General features: G+C 33.0%; 1 protein-coding gene across 1 annotated transcript; it reads right to left on the bottom strand.

The window, feature by feature from the left end:
• Window positions 1–2,393: 2,393 nt before the first annotated feature.
• LOC139773814 (phospholipase B1, membrane-associated-like) lies at window positions 2,394–10,004 on the bottom strand. Its single transcript, XM_071708553.1, has 8 exons — window positions 9,004–10,004; window positions 8,143–8,434; window positions 5,894–5,995; window positions 5,086–5,297; window positions 4,542–4,718; window positions 3,929–4,227; window positions 3,500–3,678; window positions 2,394–3,085 (listed from the first exon to the last, which is right to left on the bottom strand). Exons 1-8 carry the CDS (start codon window positions 9,289–9,291, stop codon window positions 2,904–2,906), a joined length of 1,731 nt encoding a protein of 576 aa, XP_071564654.1. The 5' UTR covers window positions 9,292–10,004; the 3' UTR covers window positions 2,394–2,903.
• Between the last annotated feature and the right edge of the window lie 12,632 nt (window positions 10,005–22,636).

Consider the following 22,636-nt stretch of genomic DNA (forward strand, 5'->3'; position numbering starts at 1 on the left):
TTGCACATTTTTTCGCTTATATATAATTCAAGAACTAATCAACCAAAATTTAAAGCATTATATATGAAATAGGGGTAGAAAAGATTGAAGAACATAATAGAATTAGAAAAAAATTGCCAATATAATTAAAATCAAACGGACACAGTAACAACTGTGCCGCAACCAACAATGTAGAACTACGTCTACTGCCACTAGTTCATGTTAAAGTATTCAGGAAAGGACGGTTAACGTACCGCTACGTTGTTGGTTGCGGCACAGTTGTTACTGTGCACGGAGAAAAAGTTACGGTTGCTACAACAGAATAATAATGTTAATTTTCGCCCATCCATACAAAAGGGTTATGGAAACCATAGTACTCTGGAAGTGACCTATATGGTTGCCCTAACCTTAGTGAAGGTAGCTACTATATGGATGTTGCAACCATAATATATGGATGTTACAACCATAATGATTATGTGTAGGTACTAATGCTAAATATAAAAAAAATTATTTATTTCGAAATGTTATTACTATTTTTTAACTAAATTTGTTTCTTAAGATGCAGTCTATAATTATAAATATTTTCTCGTATTTGAAAAAAACACTTACCTTGGTGGGATTCGAACTCGGGACCTCTGGATCGTGAGCCAACTGCCTTACGTGGTAGACTACTTCTTAATTTAATGTAAGTGTTATATATAGTCTACATATGTCATAATCAGCGCAAATATATAATTTTTCAAAAATTATCTTAAGAAACAAATTCAGTTTAAAAAGAGTAATAAAATTTTGAATTGGATATATGATATAATATTTCTTAATGTCGGGTGAATGTCAGAAATCAGTGTCGACTCATTATGAAATTTTGTGTTCGTAAATATATTTATGAAAAAAGTATATTTATAAAGTTAAAACATCCTTATCAAATTCTTATCAAATCCACTTTATTCTATGCAGAAATTCTTTTGCGCGCGCAATGGAACTAAACTCTCAATCAGTGATTCAGTGTTGTACCGTGCAGCTATATCTTATGGATCTCTCAACCATAATATTTGTGCTGCAGACCACATAAGAGAGATAGCAATAATCCTTTGGTTGAGGCAACCATATACGAGGGTATTGTAACCGAATGTCACGTATCGTAAGAACTATACGGTTATGAAAACTGTATAAATGAGCATATCTTAACAGCTACATTCAATGTAATATCAATTTAACTTAAATTCACATACATTTCTTTTTCAATCATAGAGAATGTTGTTGTAACAACCGTAGCAATTTTCTCCGTGTGCCCGTTTGATTTTTATAATATATTAGCAATTTTTTCTAATTCTATTATGTTCTTCAATCTTTTCTACCCCTATTCCATATATAATTCTTTAAAATTTGGTTGATTAGTTCTTAAGTTATATATAAGAGAAAAAAATGTGCAAATTTCTAGTTTGTACACTTTTTTATTATATTGGCAATTTTTTTTGTTCGTCCGCGTTTTGTGTAAAATATACGCTAATTGATTATTCTGAAACCATCGATTTGCAGATAGAAACTCATAAATAAGTATTTCGCATTAAAAACGTATCTATTACAGCAGAGCTCGGCAAGAAATGCACTTTTTTTTATTTCATCGTATATAAGAATATAAGAGGTGGCGCCAAGTTCAAGTCTATACTATAGAGTCCCTATAATAAGAGTTAAGCCAATGTAATGATGATTTTTTATTGGTCCGCCATATGTTTCAGCCAAGTTAGTGAGAGTGAGACAAAGCTATAAGTGGGAGTGAGACAAAGCTATAACTGGCCCGCCAGTCCGCCATTTTCTAGCCAAGAAGAAGTTAGTGGGAGTGAGACAAAGCTATAACGGTGTCCTAACTCTTATTATAGGAACTCTAGTCCATAGTCCATACTGCAAGAAATGCACTTCTCGGCCGATTTTTAGCTGGCTCTGCCTAGCGCTATTTCCCCTACCTCGCCATCCCGCGCGCAACCTATGACCCACGAGTCGCTCGAGGCTCAGGGCTCCAGGAACGTAAACATATATGTTTACAATAGCTTTCTAGGTCACCCATGAGATACTATTGTTGACGCGTTTTTTTTTTTTAAGTGGTGTATCTCCTGTAGGCCTAATCCACTGATGACTAAAATGACTCTTTAACTAACTGAAGCAGAATTAAAGAAATAAACAAGAAATTAAGAAAATTTAGGTCGACTTTCGGGATCTTTTACAGGCGAGAGCGAGAACATCAATTTGCATTTAATTTTTGAAAATAAAGTTTCGCATTAAATATGTGGATCCAAATATAAAATAAATTTGAAATCCAAAATCACGAAGTTTTGCGGATAATAAATTTTTTCAAAATTTTGTAAAAATTAGCATCGGTGTCTATAATCATTTTGAGAGGAATATTAGTATGTAAATCGTGAAAAATTAGCATCGGGAAACTTATGTTTCCCTGATGCAACAGATTTATTTTTAAAGCTGCGAGACAAACGACGATTACATAGCCATCGTCCATATAACGTTCGCTGCCGCCATTGTTTTCCAACAATCTGATATGCATATCGCTTCTAAAGGTCTTAGTGGGCACATCGGCAGATCGAGTTAACAGTTTTTATTCTTCTTTGAACAAATCAATCTTCAGAATGTAATCAAGAGAATGTAAACAAGAGAGTAACGTAGAGATGTAGAGAGTTTGTTTGAAAGCGCACGTACGATTTAAGTATTAAAATGTATAATAAATACATTAGTTTGAACCCAGTTAAACTGTCTCTGTGCTTCAGTTTGCCCAACCCGAAAGACGCCTCTTACAATGAATACACCATGCCATCTTGTCTACGTTTAAATAATTGACACTGCGACTCTGTTTAAAGTTGTTTGCGACATTGTAACTATGATTGATGACCTAATAACGCTATCGATACTTTCTCTTAAGCGCCAATATTTCTCGTTCGAATCGCAGCGGCAGTTTCAGTAACACTTTGTTGCTTCGAATTTAACATTGTAGTCAGATAAGGCTTCTCCGGCGTCGGGCAGTGAAATTTATTATTGCTCCATCTCGTTGATTTGGCACCTACCGGTTCCAATAAGTTGTTCCATAAACTGTTTGCAACTACAAAAAATAGAAGATCTTGAATTATTTTCTAGATCATTTCTGAACAACTAAAAATAGTTTTAATACACATTTTAAAGTTGGTTTACTTCCACTTGACTGAAACTTATTTGAACACTTTTATCAAATTTACTGGTGATTATTGCACTTTCTCACATTATTACATCATTATAATATATAGAATATGAAAAATTAAGTGCATCTTACGCGTTTATTTTTACGTTTAGGTTTAAATATAAAAATAAAATATAAATATAAAATATAAATATAAAATATAAAATGTAAAATATAAAAATTTATAATATAAAATTTTTAAATATAAAACTATAAATAAAATGCGTTTTAAATATGAAAGATCAGTTTTTTAATTATTAGTTAACAAATTTCTTTTTAGGAAATTTTTAATAAACTTACAAAGAGCGTTGGTCTTTTGACTAATGTGAAAACAGTCGCTACTTAAATATGTCATATCGGTATACCCATCTGAAGCAAGTGGAATACTGAAATTCACCAGGATAGGCTGAGCTACGACTGTAAAGTCATCTCTTTGGAATTCTGGATAAGTTGCCATTTCCATATCTAGCTTCTGCCACCTAAAATATATTTCCAAATTTTTAATAAATCCGCAATTTGCTTTCAACGGTATAAGTGATACTTTCAACGGAACAAGCTAAAATTAATTTTTAATGTCGCAGATTGCCAAACACGTATTTTTTACTTAATGTCGTATCGGATTAATTAAACACAGATAACTTTGCATTACCGAAAATAATTATATATTAACATTTAATAAATAATATACTCTAGATTATTTTCCGTTTTATTTTATGTTATTACGCTTACTGTCGCATAATGTCGTAATACATAGATCTAAAACGCCGAAATGTGAGACCAAACATGCAAGAACACTCGAAGTCCAATGTGAGGAAACAATTGAGCGATGGTCTTCCTTCACGTGTCTCGACCAAAGCCTTTAAATGTGGTGGCGGAATCAATGCCACGAAGGTTCGCGGCAAATTATCTCTTAACGTCCGCAAAGCTTGGAGTAGATCAGTTTTATGTGTTTCAAGAATTGACCAAGGCGATGGAGTCCAACACATTTCAGTGCAAAAGTCATTGACTCCGATCATCAGCGAGATGAACTGCAAATTAAATTTTATTATCGTCGATATATATGTTTAATAAATAGGAATGCAAAATTTTTGACAGCAAAGCGAGATATTTAATTGTAAATACAGCATATTAACGAAAATCTCGGAAATATTTAAAAAATTATAACAAATGATAAGTAGTTCCGTCAAATTTTTATCGCAAGGAAAATCAGTTTAAAACTATAAGGGGTGATAATTAACTTAATTATTACATACAATAAAACATGCAGTTTACGTAATGACATTTGCTGCCTCTCGTTTCTCTCGGTGTTTGCAACAAATTGAATTTGTCTAGTTCAACGAACCTTCCAATGTTTCTGCAGATCTATCCTCGGATCGTTTTTAATCCTCTTGACTAAAATATCCGTCATGTAAACTATATCTCCGGACTGAGCACCGGTTTCGGCAACATTCAATTGCGATGCCTTGTCAGTCGTCAAAGAGTCTTCCAATGCATATCCTATCAAATTGGGGTTGAATTCCTAATATAATGAAAATTTATGATGACTAATTTGTACACGCGCACATTGTTAGATCAGCCTTTAGTGTTACATTACTCCCTTCCCTTCCCCCTCAAGACGTAATTCAACTTTTCTTACCTAACTTATTGTTGTAGTGTCCGTCTCTATGTTAATTTTTTAAATGTAAAAATGACTGTAAAAATGACACACTTGGATTTGCAGTGTTAATGCAACGAACGTTAGATTTTACTATATAAGATTTGATTGATTTAACTGCCATAATTGACTGCCATCAATATCTTAAATCTCCATTTCTCGTATTGTATCTTGCATGCTATGATTTGTTCAATAATAAATGTTATAACATTGTAAGATTTGATTGCCTTACTTTAATGATATTGGGAACAGTTAGATATTGTCTCCACGTGCCTTGGCCTCCACCAGCCGCGGTAACTCCTCTGTTTTCTATGAGAATCTGGAGCAGATTGCCTGCAAAGATTCCAGCTCCAGCCGAAAGAGAATCGCCCAACGCGGCAATGACATCGATATCACCCGGTCTTAGTTTATGCACCGACTCTGGCACTTTTGACGATCGGCCACCTGAAATTTATTCAGTCGTGTAGCACTCCTCAATTACACAATGTTTCGCATTTCTATTATCTTTTTTATAACAATTTAATTAATTGTACAACTTTGAATCGACTATTCTTCAATGAAAACGTCGACATATGCGTTCTTATTAGCGACTGAGATAAAATCACACTCTTTAGTTACATAAACCTTGATGGTCTGTAATAAAATTTTAATTTGTTATATAAGATATTGTTCTTAATCTTGTTATTAATCTAAAGATCTTGTTGTTGATATATGTAATATCTCTAAAAGATTTTGTTATTAATATATGTAATATTGAAAAATAAAAAAATTGCAATGAAATAACGATGTGTAACGATTTTGCTTTAAAAAATTTAAGTTAGGCAAAGATATGAAACGTAGACATTAAAAATATTGAACTAGGAATAAAATGCCTCACTTTAAGAAAAACTATATTGACATGTAAAGAAGCTTTACATTTTTAATAACTGTATTTTTATATGCAGATGTATAGTATTAATTATAAAGAGATAAAACAATTATGATCAGAGGAACAATTATTGTTAAGGAAATAAGAAATGATAATAGAGTTCTTTTTCTACCTGTCACATTACAAGGGAACGGAACATTGTCGGGAATTATTTTTTGCATTTTGTTTGCGTTTCTTGCTGCTTGCAGATACTTTTCCTCCATTCCTGTCCTACCTGCAAGATTAACAAGTTATAAGTTACAATTTACAGAGAAATTAGTACCTCTATATACATATAGAGACATACGGTCATATACGGTTATAAATTTTGTTCTTAAAAGAAATGGATTTAGTTTATAATTAAAATACAAAGCAATATGATACTTGTTTTATTGAATTAATTAATTACAATAAAAGAATAATCATAACAATTAAAAATGTTCATCTTTTACTTTTATACAAATTTTTTCAAATAATCGGGCTTTAAACGCTCACAGCATGCAAACCTTGACGTTGTTATCTTTACCAGAATAGCTCTATTTTTGAATGATAATAAAATTATCGTTATCGTTTTAGTGTCCTTGTGCAGCTTTTTTATGTAGGGGAGACCGGGGCAAACTTGACACTAGGCTTTTTGCTAATTTAAATCTATCGTAGAAACTTGCCTTTCTTACTGTAAAGTCTTTACGTGCCAATATTGCGCACAGGTCGGATAACCCTTGTTTAAGATAAGAGATAAGAGATTTAAAACAAGTTTTTTCATCTAAAAATAGCTGTGTTGATACTCATTTGCTTTGCTGTAAGAGTTTAAGCCAGATCGTTTGAAGAAATTTGTAAGAGCAGAAGGTAGACATTAAAGTCCGATCGAAAACTCGGTTTCGGTTTTGGCCAGTTTTGACCAAAAATCGGAGTTTTGGTTGGGTTTCGGTTTCGATCAAAAGGGAGTTTCGATGACGTAGCTAAACTGTTTATTTTCCACAGATTTTTCCAAAAACTTGTTTAAAAAATATTTTTATGTTTAGAAATTTTGTTATTATTGAAATAATATGATTGTAATACTACGGATAGTATATAGCATACTATAGGTTGTAATAATAAGGTTGTAATAGTATAGGATTATGATAATATGTGTAATTATTATTTTGATAATTAAATTAGGATATTTATAAAGAAAAAGTACGAAGGTCGTTCAATTTAAACCGGGACTTTTAATTGCACATGATATAAAACGAATGCAATCGCGACGAGTTTTTTTTATAGTGGTAAATGGCAAGTGTCTATCATCGGTATGTGGCGTAGTTCTCTCGAATCAATTGAGTTATGCAAAATGGCGGACAACAACGAATTATTATGAAGTTTCTTGTGAATGAAGTTGTGAAACCGGCGGACATTTACGAAGACTTCAAGCACAGTACAATGATGAGACAATTAGTCGCAGTAAAGCATTTGAATGGTGCAAACAATTTAAAGATGGCTGTACATCATACTGCACATCGCACTACTTGCACATTATTGGAACTTGGCTGGAAGATATTGTCTTATCCTCCCTAAGCCTTGCGTCTAAGATCTCGGAGCAATTTCTAGCATCGTGGACACAAGGCTTCACAGTCCAGACCTCGCTCTGAGCGATTTTCATCTTTACGGACCTTAAAAAAACTTCTTGGGAGGTCAGCATTTCAGAACTGACGACGAAGTAAAACACGCTGTCCGATCCTGGCTCCGGCGTACAGACAAATCTTTTTTTGCTACTGGTATCCAGGTATTAGTGAAACACTGTGGCAAGTGCATAAATGTAGCAGGGGACTATTGTCCGAATATCGAAAAATAAATGTAATTTTTACTTCTATAAATGCGTTCTGTTATTTCGTACTCTTAAAAGTCCTGGTTTGACTTGAACAACCCTTATGTATATGTGCGCGCGTATACATATATGACCCTTCTAGGATTCTCATGAAAATTTCAATTTTTGGTTTTTGATTTCGGCCAAAATTAAACACATAACCGAATATTCGTTTTCAGTTTTGGGCGAAATTAAAAAAAATTGTTTCGGTCGGACTTTAGTGGATATCTCTCTTTAATTAAAAGTATTATATTTTAGTTATGACTATTTTTATATTGTAATTAGTAAAATTCAATAAAGTACACATCTCATATACTGCTCTATATTTTAGTTATAAAAGAAATCTATTTTTGGGCGATCTCGAATGTATGGCACGGCTATGTAATTTGACATTCTGATTTCAACTGCATCTTATATCAAAAGAGGAATTGGAAAATCTCAGTACTGTAATAAAATAACAGTCGTGCGACTAGCGAAAAAAAAGTAAATTCTTGCAAATCGTACGGTGGCATGAATAACATATTACTGGTTAACATACGTACCGAAAGCATTGAAAGTCCATTCTCGAAAGGCACGGAGGAACATGATGTTAAAGGGCGTATCAAGAGCGGTCTTTCTATCCGATGCCAATACGGATATATGCAACAAGGCGCAGTAGAACTGCCACCACTTCAACATTGTTCTACGGGATACGGAACCGACGATGAGCCAAAATTTAAAGTCGCTTCGCTTTGACGGCGCCGCGTTCACGCCCGAACTGTGAAACTTGGTGTTTTGCAGCAGAAGCGTCTTGCACCGTCCGAGATCGAGGTATCCAATGGCCCATGGCCGAACCTGCAAAACAAGCTCGGATAAAGTGGGAAATAACAGAGACCTTGATCGCGCCGTCTGTCAATCGGGAACAAGGCTAATTTGTTTTACGCAAGGAACAATTAAGGAACCTTGAATAATTCGAGATTTCCAAATACTAGAAGTTAATAAACTGAAAACTATTTTTCGATGTCCTCGTAGATGATGTTGTGGTCATTAAAAACCAGTTTCTCAAAAGATTGAGGAATAATTTGATAGTCATGATAGTCGGTGTCAGAATAATCAATTAGCGTATATTTTACACAAAACGCGGATAAACAAAAAAATTGCCAATATAATAAAAAAAGTGTACAAATTAGAAATTTGAACTTTTTTTTTGGCTTATATATAACTCAAGAACTAATCAACCAAATTGTAAAGAATTATATATTTTAGTTATGACTATTTTTATATTGTAATTAGTCAATTCAATAAAGTACACATCTCATACTGTAATAAAATAACAGTCGTTCGACTAGCGAGGAAAATGTACTTAAATTCTTACAATTAGTAATGGCATGAATAACGTATTACTGGATGGTTAACATACGTACCGAAAGCCTCGAAAAACCACTCTCGAAAGGCACGTACGAGCATGATGTTAAAGGGCGTATCAAGAGCGGTCTGTCTATCCGATGCCAACACGGATATATGCAGCAAGGCGCAGTAGAACTGCCACCACTTCTCCACATTGTTCTTCGGGGTGCGGACAATGAGCCAGAAGTCGCTTGGTTTTGACGGCGCGGCGCCGCGGCGCCGCGTTCACGCCCGAACTGTGAAGCTTGGTGTTTTGCAGCAGAAGCGTGTTGCACCGTCCAAGATCGAGGTATCCAATGATCCATCGTGGAATCGAACTTGCAAATGAAGCTCGGATGCAGTAGAAAATCCGAGATCTTGATCGTGCTGTCAGTCAATCGCAAATAAGGCTACTTTGTTTTGCGCCGCCGGAACCTTGAATAAATCGAGATTTCAAAGTGTAGAAGTTAATGAAATAAGACTATCTTTTGATGTCCTCGTAGATGATGTTGTGGTCATTAGATACAGTCCTTCAAGATTGAGCAATAATTTAATAGTCATGTAGTCGGCGACAGAATCGATTAGCGTATATTTTACCCGAGACGCGGACAAACAAAAAGAAAAGCAAAAAATTAAAGCGATTTTTATGACATATTTAAATAACGCGTACGCGTAAAATACAATTAAAATTATTAACTTAATTCTGGTATAATATTGACTACACAAATGCTGTAGTGATGTAGGTATCTTATACACTGTGTCTTGTATATAAGAATAGATGAATATTGTGTTGAAAATTACACGTCAATCCCGAATACGGCGTATATTAGGTAACTAAAAGACAATAGCTATTAGTAGATTTTCATTAAAGGCTAATCTTCTTTCGCAAAGATGGAGTTGTCTTCAGCATGAATTCAGCGAATGTTTCTCCTATAAAGGAAAAATCAATCTCATTCATCGATTTGCTGATACAAACTCATAAATAAGTATTTCGCATTAAAAATGTATTTATTACACTATTACAACAAAGTAAAGCAAAATATTTTATTTACATTTTAATTATCTGCATCTGCATACGTTCGCTATCTGATAAAGGTCAAAAAGCACACGTGCCATCGTGATCGTGACATCATAGTGATATAAAAATCATTGTTATATATATGTATATATATGTATATATATTATATATATATATATATATATATATTTCTGTATTTATTAAACATTATTGTCTACAATAAAATTACCTTTTTTGTCTCAGCTTACGACTCGCTGTAAAACGCATTTCGACTTATTTTAATGTGCAACGTACGTGGTACATCAATCAAACGGGTCGAATAAATTGTATAAGAATCGATCCTTTCTTTCTTCATTATAATACACATACATACACATGCACACAAATTGTGCTTTGGTAATTCCACATCAATCTTGAAAGCGGCGTAGATTTCTAATGAAATTATCTGAGTTATTTATAATTTTATTAAATATGTTTGAAAATAGAAATATTTAAAACTAATTAATTAAATAATTAATAAATAAGATCTTTGTGCGCGTGTATAAACTTGGATAGCAAAAGGTACATCGAAAACAGATCTTGCAAAGCTGTTAGCACGGAAAGGCGACAAAATTAATGCCAGAAATTTCTTGTATTCATCATATTTCGATGTCGGTAGAATTATGATAAAAATTGTTATCATTTATACCTTTCTAAATTACTTGCCACAAGTAATATACTTGTATTATTTGTATATTATTCAGTCAAAAAGTATTTTAACGCTGACATTACGTTTTGTGTTTTATTCACGATTCCACAATGAAAGATGATGGATTAAATTTAACACATTAAATTTAGCATCTGACATTTAATCCATGATCTTCGATTGCAGTAAATAATAAAGTACAGAACGTAGTGGCAGCATTAAAATATTATTTGACTGAATAATATGCAAATAATATATATATGTTACTTGTGACGTAATAGACTGCAATTGTACATAGGTACATATTATAGGTATTGTTTGGACAAACATCGAGAAATCTTAGAAAATATTAGATGCTTTATCCTTTTCGAGAGGAAGACGATGCATTAAACGTTGACATACAGAGTCCCGAAGGTATCTAGTTACGGTATTGCTCGCACTCTGATGATAAAAACATTTGAAAGATGTGTAACGAGCACCTTACACTCGTAATTTCGTATAGCTATTCATTTTTTAAGGAGGTTCGGTTGCTTCATCGGCGGGAGTAGTGGGACGCGGGGGTTCTGCTAACAGCCCACTTGCGTTTGAAGTAGTGAGAGTGAAGGGGATTGCTCTGATTGGTCGCCGCGTGTATAGTGCGTGCTGCTGTTCACGTCGTTCACGACCGTGGCAGTCTAGCAGACGAAAAATCAAGCAATTTATGCTTTAATAATTAATTTTTCCACGAAATGTGCGGTAGCCTTCCCCTTTCTTTCACTCATTTATTTGTAAATTATTAAGTTACATATGCATATTTTTTTTTCCTTATCATTTGCATTTTTTCTTGCACTTATTTCATTCTGAAGGTGTGCAATATGTCATTTCCCATAAGAACCTATGTTAAAAAGTACAATTTTTGGAGTAGATTTTTTTCAAAATGGGACGGCGAAAAATTCCCCAAAAATTCACATAATTCTATTTTGCATTCTAGAACAACATATTAAAATTTCATGAAACTGGCTGCATTTTTTTGTAGCGACGGAACCTCCTTAAATGCATATGATTTATAATTTCGTATCATTAACTTATGTAATCTATTTTACATATTTTCCGCGTATCTAAAGCGGCATATCACACTATAGTGTTATGTACACGTCGGTTTTATTGGAAAAATAGATTAACCAAAGAAGAAAAACGCAACTTCGACATTAAATTAAAAAATGAAATTTTTTGTATTAAATTAAGGGTGTTCTAAAGAGTTAGTTAAAATGTAACGAAGTTGACGAAAATTTAATATCATATTGTGTATTCTCTTTCAAAGTTCGGGGCTAAATTTCAAATCGATTCACAATTTAGATAAAAAGTTATCAATTCTTGAATATCCGTTTTACAAAGGGTTTTACAGAGAAAAGTGTAAACATTAAAAAATATAATAATATTTTACACACAAGCAGATCATCAACAAACAAAAATATAGCAACAAAATTTGAAACGATTTACAATTTTTTTTTCGAAATTTTTTTTTGAAAAAAATAGTAGTAACAGTTATTTACAGTCACTAAATCTACGTCTTTTACATTCTATTAGATGTTCCGTAACTATTTATATACATTTTTTTGTCTTTGGATCCCTGGAGAATTAATATCAGAGTTTTTAATATTTCCTGCATACTTTTGGTTGGGACTGTACCTATAGAACATCCTTAAAACAAAATATAAAAGTAACAGAAATAATTAATCAACAAATTACGAAACAATTAAAAACGTGATTTAATTTAACTTTCTGTTACTTTTCTTGAAATTAATAATATATATTATATAAATCTAGAAACAATTTAATTATTCATAAAGTTTAAAAAAATTGCTTATCTCACAACTCATCAATTCTTCAATTAACTTATGTTTAATCAGCTGATTCTTACCGAATCAAACTGATCTTCAATGATTTCTTTCGCCAAGGATCTATGAATCGTAACATGCGACGTGATCACTTATCTTCTGTTGCATTTTTCTGCCGTGTATGAATCACTTACACGACGTGCCGCGAGATTGCGACAGTCGCAAAACCAGTAATGTTGTCGGCATTCACTGGAATATGTATTACGATTTTTATGTTAACAATAATATCTCAATGATGTTTCATTGATGTTTCTTTACAGTTTAATTATAATTTTTATATTTTTATATTTTATCTGTTACTTCTTTAATCCAAGATTCAAAAACTAGGTGACTGGATATGGCTTGTGTTCTAAAAAATACCGTAAAGAAAAACCAAACTTTAATGTGACATTGAATTAAGATAAGAATTTTTTGAATCACCCAGTGGATCAACACTCCGAGAGAGTATATAAAACGCAAAAACGCCAGGGTATTCAGTGTTCTTTTCTCGCGCATAATCACGCGGGTAGGGTGATAACGTTCAGAATAGAGCGCTCTCTGCTTCTGAGGACTTTTGTCTTTTTAATTCGCAAATTAATAAATTAAAAATTAAACGTTTGACTAAAAATAGCTAACGAATTATTGCAGCGTGAACGAATCCTAATGATGCGCGGATGGGGTGATAATGAACGATCGTTCACTGATGTCGTTCGATTATTACACATACATTTACTCATTATATACACTCATATTACACGTTTTTACGAGTAATAATTTTATAAACATTGGGGAAAAGTGGAAAGTAGGTATAACACGATTTAGTCTATAAGAAAAAATAAATAATAAGAACAAAACATATACTATATTCGTAATATAAATGGAGCAGAATAATGGAAACTTTTTTTATTTTTCGTAAAAAAAAGGGACTTATCGGCATTGCGAAGATAAAAATAGATGTATTATCACACGAATTGTGGCTGATCATAGCAAGATCTCGACTACTATATATATTACTAGTAGCGTCTATTTTACCGTCGCGGTCGGTTGTTTTTCGAAATAATGGTGTAAAGATTCATATAAAATAATTTAACGACTGACAGTTAACTTTAGATTAGTCTAGATAATAATAAAAACCGATTCTCACTAATAGACGGTCAAGTCACGATCAAAAAGTATCAGATCACGGTCAAATCGCGGTCATGGATTTTTCAGTGCATTCCCACTATTCGGTCATATGACGATCTTCTATCGGTCAAAGTTATAGTGCTATTCGTATCATTACTTTGTATAAAAATGCTCCCCACAAGGGTGTTTGCTTATTAAAATTGCATTAATTTTGGATGACAAAGAACACAGCGTGGAAATGTGACAAAAGAAAAGACGTTATTGAAACGTAAAAAAAAATGAAAAAGAGAAGAAGAATTCTGGACATTAATATCCAGAATTTTTTTATAGACGACAAATCGAAATTGTACTTTGTTAGTACTGATATATTCAACTAGTTTTTCGTCTACTTCAGACGAGAAAGAGGAGCTCACTTTCATGGTTGAACATCTGTTGACCGTCTAGATATCTTCCGGAAGAATGATCGCGGTCAAGTGATCGTCGCTTTACTTGACCGTGACCGGCAGTGTAAATGCAAACTTAAAAAAGTATTGAATTTAATGATAGCAATTTTTAATCGGATTCGTGACCGGACCGTGACGTGACCGATAGTGAGAATCAATCCTAAAGCGAATACATATTTTTAACAAGACAAAACTTTGACGTGCTGTTTAGTCATAATTTATTTATCGTTTTTACTTATCTGATCTGAAAGTCTGGAGAGTCTACTTACAATTATAGATATATGAATACAATTTCGCGTAAATTACATCACGAGATATTTAAAAAAACTAATTAATCAACTCCAAATTATTTATGAATAATTGTAAATTATAGCATGTATATTATAGTCATACGTAAATATATATGGTTGTCTAATTAATAGATAATTAAATGTAAGACTTATCTATTAGTGCAAATTAATTTTTCAGATTAAATTTTAATAATTATTTAGTTATTATGCATGTGAAGTATATAGTTATTCTGAATATTCTCTTAAAATTAAGAGATCGTAATCGATCAGAGCTGGATCTTGATTGCCTATCGGTCGTGTTTTCACTTATTGTTTATATACGTCGCCAATAAAGACGTTCTTCCTTATTAATCATTGTTGTGATAAATATCACCACACGCCTCAGGGCCACTTCGACCAAATTCCGATTAACTTAATCGTAGATTAGTCCATTGGAAATGACCAATCACATTTGCTCGCATTAAACAGATTGACAAATGCGATTGGTCATTTCCATTGGACTAATCAACGATTAAGTTAATCGGAATTTGGTCGAAGTGGCCTTCAGTGGTCGAATTTATTGTGACGCCTGTCACAGAATGAGGGAGGTCCAGATTCCAATTCTGGCTGAGGTGTTATTTTTCACAACATTTCCTTTACATACACGTATCCTATATAATATATATATATATATATATATCGCATTTCTCATATTCGTTTATTTCTAATTTCCTCGTGTATGTTATACAGGGTAACAAAAAGGTGAGGACAGACTTTGTGTGCTTGTAGGGGGGGGGGGGGTATAATAAGTAATTTGAGTATAGGAATGCATGTCCACTAAAATCTCATTTCTGTACTACACGGCGCGCAGTGAAGTTGCCTTTTCCGGTGTAGATAAAGTGCCTTTTCAGTAAAAGATAGCGAAAATTTTTATTTGAGAAAGCTGTTTCGAATTAAAATCCGGCCCGTATATCAAATTTTGAATCAATCGGCATACTTTGGTGCACAGAAAAAAAAGAATATTTTTTATTTGAAAATATCTTTAGTTTCAACGTTGGAAAAGTTGGAAATCTTGAAATGAGATTATATTGCGTTAAACAAAGAAAATTTTCTTGAATAAAGTCATTATGTAGTTCAACCAAGAAAAAAAAGTTGAAATAAAAAGTTGAAATTCTTATAAGAAGATGTAGATTGTTTCGTATATACGCAAGATTACTATAATCTTCTTATAAGAATTTCAACATTTTGTTTCAACATTTCAATTTTTTATTTCAACATTTTTTTTCTTGGTTGAACTATATAATGAGTTCATTCAAGCAAGTTTTCTTCGTTTAACGCAATATAATCTCATTTCAAGATTATACATTCTTGCGTATATACAAGTATATCCAGTGTTGATTTGACGCTTCTTTTTTTTCTGTGTGTTCTTGCTTTTCTTATTATTAGTAAGGTATGCCATGAATCGAACATCAAAGTAGGCTGATTGATTCAAAATTTGGTATGAGTGCCTGATTTTTAATTCTGAACAGCTTTTTCAAACAATCAAGATCCAATCCTGACCGATTACGGCGTTTCCCTTGTAATTTGATTGAGTTAACTATTTTACAAAAAAATTGAAGAAAAAGTTTTTAATTTGCTGTCAATAAAGTACTTGAGAGAGAGATAAATAATTCCGCATGTGTTGTCATACTGATAGTGTCTACGAAAAGCCACCTTTTTTCGTTTTTAATAAAATACTCATCTGATAGAAATTTAAAAAAAAATATTCAGAATTATATTCATATATATATACTTGAGTACAGTAAGAGACAAGTAGACAACGTACCTACAATCAAGTCAATATTCAAGGTAGCACATGTTGCTTTTATATACATTATTTCAACGTACGTAACATTTTATAAGCGTTTGAAAAACATTTCGGAAACGATACGTGCTACCTGAGCTTGAAGCAGTTCAACTGAACAGTATTAGCATTGGTTCATTAATTTACTGTAACAGTGTTGACAATGTTTTCAATTTAAAGAAACGAGTGATATTCATCTCACGTATGGTGAAATGTACAAGTACAGAGGCCTACATTACGGTTTCATAAAACTAGTTGAATGAATCTTATGTGTGATTTAAAAATTTAAGATAGGGGAGACCGGGGCAAACTCGACACGATTTCTTCAAAGGCAACTTTTAACAATTAATTAAAATTTTCAAGCAAATTTAATGGTACACATTTAAAGAGTGTTCCTTCAGGTACAAAATTGCTTAAGGAAGTTTTGCCGTACGTTGCTTAGTTTTGTCCCCAGTAGTGCGATTCTGTAACTCTTTATGCTGCCGTTGTGTTTATAACGACAGTTGCGCAGGTATACTATATAATAAAAAAGCTGCGTAAGTGTCGTTATGAGCACATAACGACGCATAACGAGTTACAGAATCGCACTACAGGAAAGTGACGCAAAGACAAATTTTCAAATTGAAAAATGCCGGAAACAATCATTGGAAATAATGAGAACAAAAATTGTTGAACATTCAATTATTTTTATTTAAACTCATGTCTGAAAAACAATTTATGCAAGTAAATTCGCAATTAGACGTGCGCACACATTTGTCATGGGTCATATAGCTGCATGACAAGCATTGTTTGTTATTGGAAGCCGATAAAACGACGTGGCGTCGACTTTGCCCCGTACGTCGTTTTTCACTTTTGTCACTTCAAAAATATAAAAATTTTGAAAATATGCAAAAACTATTATCGGATTCGTATAGAGCATCGAATTTCCCATCAAAATCACTTACCGGTAGATTCGCAAGAGTAAAGCTCGATGAAAGAGTAGAAATTTTCGAGAGATCAGAAAAATCACTTTTCACCATCAAAAACGTTTATGTCACGCTAAAAATTACACCATAACTCAGAATGTCACCAAATTCCGTTGATAATACTGGCACATAAAGACGCATTTACAGTAGGAAAGGCAAGTTTCTACGATAGATTTAAATTGACAAAAAGCCTAGTGTCAAGTTTGCCCCGGTCTCCCCTATACAAAATATTCTAGACTTGTATACGGGTGGCGAAAAATAGATATATAATATATATTGTTTCTTGAAAAATATGAAGTTATTAAAAATATCGAGAAAATTATTATTTATCAAAACTTAACAAATTTCAAAATTAATTAACTTTTAATAATTAATTCAATAACCTATTAATACAAAGTTTATTTTACAACTAATTACATAAGATCGTTCACTTTGCGGCAGCTAGAATATCATTATTTAATATCATCGAGATTTAAGTACACGAAAGACACGCGACACTAAACTGAAATCAGTTCAAACGTAACGGGCAAGGCATTAAAGCAATAGCGGCAAAGGATTAAAACGTTTCTCAGGGGCTCCATCACAGTTCTTCTCCTGCGCAGTATCCGAATTCTCACAGTCTTCAGTCAAGTATAATTTAAGGATGAGAGAGCGAACGCGAGAGGGGTCTGCTTCAACATTTAGGAGACTTCTATTTTTAGCAGCGGTGTGCGCCTCTTGTTGGGCATCGATCGACGGTTTTTTCCGCGTAGGTAAGACGTATATAAGGAGTTGGAACTGGAGGATGTGAGTTAGGGGAGACAGAGAGAGAGAGAGAGAGGGGGGGAGAAGAAAATCTCTCTCTCGGGGAGGGTTGGTGGAAAAAGGGGGTTGTCAGAGGTCAAGGTTGAGACGAGTGAGCTCTTCCCTCTCTTCATTCTCCTCTCGTCGTCGTTCTCTCCTCTTCTCCCTGTCGTTCTCTCTTCTCTTTTCGTTAGATTGATCTTCGAAAGCGCCAATTGGCGAATGCGGTCTTCTAGACCGGTATCAAGGGTCGCCGAACTTCTGATCCAACAAAGTTAATATCGGCCCGATAAAACCGATATGATTTTATATAACAATTTTATATAACAGAATGCAAAAGAAGTCGATGATTTTGTAATTTCACTTCGGGACGTTTGTAGGTGAAGAGAGAAACGGCGATTAATCCGTGTCCTATATATGCGGCGTAGCGTCTCCGTGCTATTCGGAGCTCGATACTGAATTCATAATTCGTAGGGTCCGCTTCGGTCCGCTTCAATCCGCTTTAAATGTGAAGTCGCGTCGAAAGTAAATTCTGCGTCTCTATATAGTACATATATGGAGGCAAACCGCAAATATCCGAACTGACCTGGTTGTAGCAGCGTAAAGTTCGCAGAAATAAAACGATTGCAATTGCAATTTTGTTAGCGACTTTCTGTTAGAAATTTTCTTTTTTCGGCGTCACGATCGAATCATGATCATCGCGACTTTATAAAGGAACGTAATCGTAATCGATCATCGCACGGAAACGCCGAACCTCTTCATGTTATATCTTTGAAATTTTATTCCGAAGATAACGAATCAACGCGCTATCAGTGCTCGTTAGTATATATATATGTATATATACGTATAACGGTAGGTCGAAACTCTCTTACGATTTTAAAATTAGCAGCCACCTTAGATCGTAGATTAAACTTCGTATCAGATTAAATACTATACTCTTGGTGGTCCAAAATTCATTATAAAGAACCTCGTATTGATTTCTGCTGGAAGTCGTAGCATAATATTGATATGTCTAATAAGTTATAAGTAGAGTATATACCTTTTCCAAAATTTAAAACATAATCACGAAAATGTTCTTCGATTCTGGGATCTTTTATAAGGTACCTTTTATAACTTTTTATAACTTGCACATTTTAACAATATGTTATAATACTTATTTAATAGTATATTAGACATCGGATTTTTTATATGCAGGTTGGTGGAAAAGAGCAATTAAATAACTAAATTCATGTTATTTATAATATCCATCATATTTCTACTGCAACATATGTTAGGTATAAATATGTTGAATATTATAAATAACAAAATCTTAGTTATTAATTGCTCTTTTTCACCAATCTGCATATAAAAAATCCGATGTCTAATCATAATACTATAGTAGTATTAGTAGAGGAAAATGCCCTATTATGAGACAGGATCCTAATATGAGATATGTTAAGCTAAAAGGCCCTATATAGGCCCCATCTGTTGAACCCATCATGAAAAAACCCCGACATCTCATATTAGGATCCTATCTCATAATAGGGCGCTTTCCTCTACTATAGTAGTATAATACTACAGTAGACATAAAAATGTTAGTAGCATTATTCAATAGATTTGAATAGAATAAATTTCTCGCTAGCCGTGAACTATGCTGTTTTACGCTAAAAATAGTAATTTGCGCTTAAATAATGAAGGCAGATGTATCATCAGTAGAGCACTGACGCAATAAATTTACAATCCTATATTACTTTCAAATCTTTTTACTGATAAAGGAATTAATTACAATGACAAAGCGTATTGTTCGATTTGCGTCGCTTGAACGAAAATAGAAGATATATAACAGAATATCTCCTATTCTTCACGCGTTGCAACCCCGCGGTGACACTATCCTATTCCAGCGTTCCGTTCTATTCAGATGTAAAAAAAAATTGTGAATTATCCAGAATATACGAAAGAGGATTATGTAAAAGCCACGTGTCGATTGTTATATAATGCTTATACTCGGCTCGGTCAAATTGTGCAGTCAAACGAAATATGACTCATTGCACACGCATTACACGAGAATTATACGAGGAAATAATACAATATCGCCGTGTATCATATTACACTCGTGTGACAGATAACGATAATGCAATTAGCCTATAACGTTGTAAATTTGCTGTAGATATAATGTAATTGTTGTAAGGCTATATCGATTATTTGTGATGGAACACGTGACGTTGACTCGTGGAGCGGATATCAATAATATTGTGACCAATGTCGTAACGAGTCATGGAGGTGATGATCTCCGATGATTTTTCATCGTCGAAATCTGGCTGTGTTGAGATTGAGTTCGTTCGGGGTCAAAGAAATCTTCTGTAAAGAACCGTTAGATTCGCGGAATTAAGCGCGATATCTATCATATTTATGAGAGATTACTAAATCTCTAAAACGCGGTCACGCGGGATAACGATAAGACAAGGTGCCTTTTTTTTTCCAGAATTAGATATGCGAGCTGAAGAACTCGTTTAGTCAACATGTGCGTATTTATCGCGTGAATTTTTCGTCCTTTCTCATCACTGACTCTCACTCGCGAGGATTCGCAAAATCTTAAATCATGAAACAATGCACTTTTCGAATCCACAGGCAAATGAGGATCGGTATAAAGCATACACGCATTCACGGCGGAAGTCATACATCATTTAATGAGTCGATTGCACCATAATTTGTTTCTGAAAATAGAGCTTCATATATGAAACGCCGTTCAAGGAAGATTAGTCTGTATATGTACGTGCAATTTCTTATCAAAAAGTGATTTAACAAAATTTATTTTTTAATTGCATATAAATAATAATTAACACATAAATATTGTATCATATAATTATTTATATCAATGATTAAATGATTACATTATATTAACTATATTATATAATCATATTATTAACCATATAATTATTATATAAAATAATAATAATAATTATATTAAATAATAATTACTATAAATATATATAACGATAAAAAATGTATTGTAAAATAAAATAGTCGAATCTTAGATTTCACTAATTGAACATCTTTCCCTGTTGTGTATCGTAATACGAGATATGTTCATTTTTACATTGAGCAAATAATATATAAATGCAAACAGTCTAAACGCGAATTACCGTTATTATTTCCGTACGTCAACTGAAATCTTCAAAATATAAACATCATGCAGTGATACATATTTACGTTGATTACATGTAATAACGATACGAGCACAGAGGATCACTTTATCAATTGTTCGACTTTGATGTATCTACCGCGTAATGAACGCGATAAAAATTTACGTTAATTAGATAACCACGTATGCTGCGCTTGCCGGTTCGATGAACCCGCGAATGATATTGATTTAATTTGCGATCAGGAGACGCTTAAACGCAACTACCGCGATGTTAAACAGGTGAAATTTACCATCGACAAGCGAGCGAAAAGCTATTTGAATTCCCGAATAAATCCTGAATAAACAAGATAAGTGGATAATTTTATAATAAAGAAGTTAATTTTGGTGGCTTTTTTCGATAACTTTTGACTTTAAATTATTTAAACTTTAAACTGACGTAAATAGATTAAATCTTTTTTTTCTGGACAACTGATGAAATTTTTCACTCGGCTCTTTGACATGCAATTTAAATTAAAATATTTTTCCGCAACAATAACATCAGCATAAAGTAATTAGGTATTTATTGGTTTACATGGGTTTACGTATATCATTGAGGCAACATCGAATTCTTACTTATACTGAACAAATATATGCATAGTAATCCATGCATCTATAAATATATGCTACTATTTATGGATGTACATATTGATAAAGTTCTTAAAATATCTTGAAACTTGGCATCTTAAATATTTGATTAGTTATATCATCATAAATCTATTTGTCAGCAAATATTTATTCAGTAAAATAAAACTCTGAGATTCGACGAATATATTATCTCACGCGAATTGGGTGAGATAGCTAGTCCGGCCATTTTATACCATTACGATTAAGAATTAAAGCAGTTTTCGAGAATAAATTATCGTAATAGAATTATTCACTTACCTCATTATTTCATTGTAATCACAGATTCGAAAATAGTTTTTATCTCCCTCGTCAATAAATTAAATTTTATTTATTTATTGTTTATTTTAAATAATGTGTTGCAATGCAATTGCATTTTTCCTATAATTATTTTTTAAAATAATTATTTCTAATTTAAAATGCAATGCGTCATTAAATATGAAATTTAAAATTTTCATTATAATTAAAATTTTTGTACTTTATCATAAAATACTGAGATATACATCAAGTTTTTTTACAATTAAGGTGATGCTGGAGCCGTCTGTATAACCGACAAAATTACCATTTTCTATGTTATCGACCTATATCTGTCCTTGTATAGACAAGGATATACATATAGACAAGGATAGCACCTACATTGCACTCACACATACACACGAATCGTCATATACACTATACTCTTATATTAGACTTCTAATCTCGATTTGGAGGGTTCATCGATGTTTTTCTTGTTGTGCAATTCAGGGAAACTCGTTTTCACGTTCGTATCAATGGTATATATTTTATATGAAGCACATCTTGTGATGAGCTGACAGCGATCGCTGTAACTTGAGACGCCATATTAGGATAAAAGTAGGTAAGGAAATCTATAATTCCGTAATTTTTTCTCGTTTTCTATATCAA

The sequence above is a fragment of the Temnothorax nylanderi genome, unplaced genomic scaffold (assembly GCF_030848795.1).
Source record: "Temnothorax nylanderi isolate EJ_2023f unplaced genomic scaffold, tnyl_v1.0 TNYL_tig0069_pilon, whole genome shotgun sequence".
Lineage (NCBI taxonomy): Eukaryota > Metazoa > Arthropoda > Insecta > Hymenoptera > Formicidae > Temnothorax > Temnothorax nylanderi.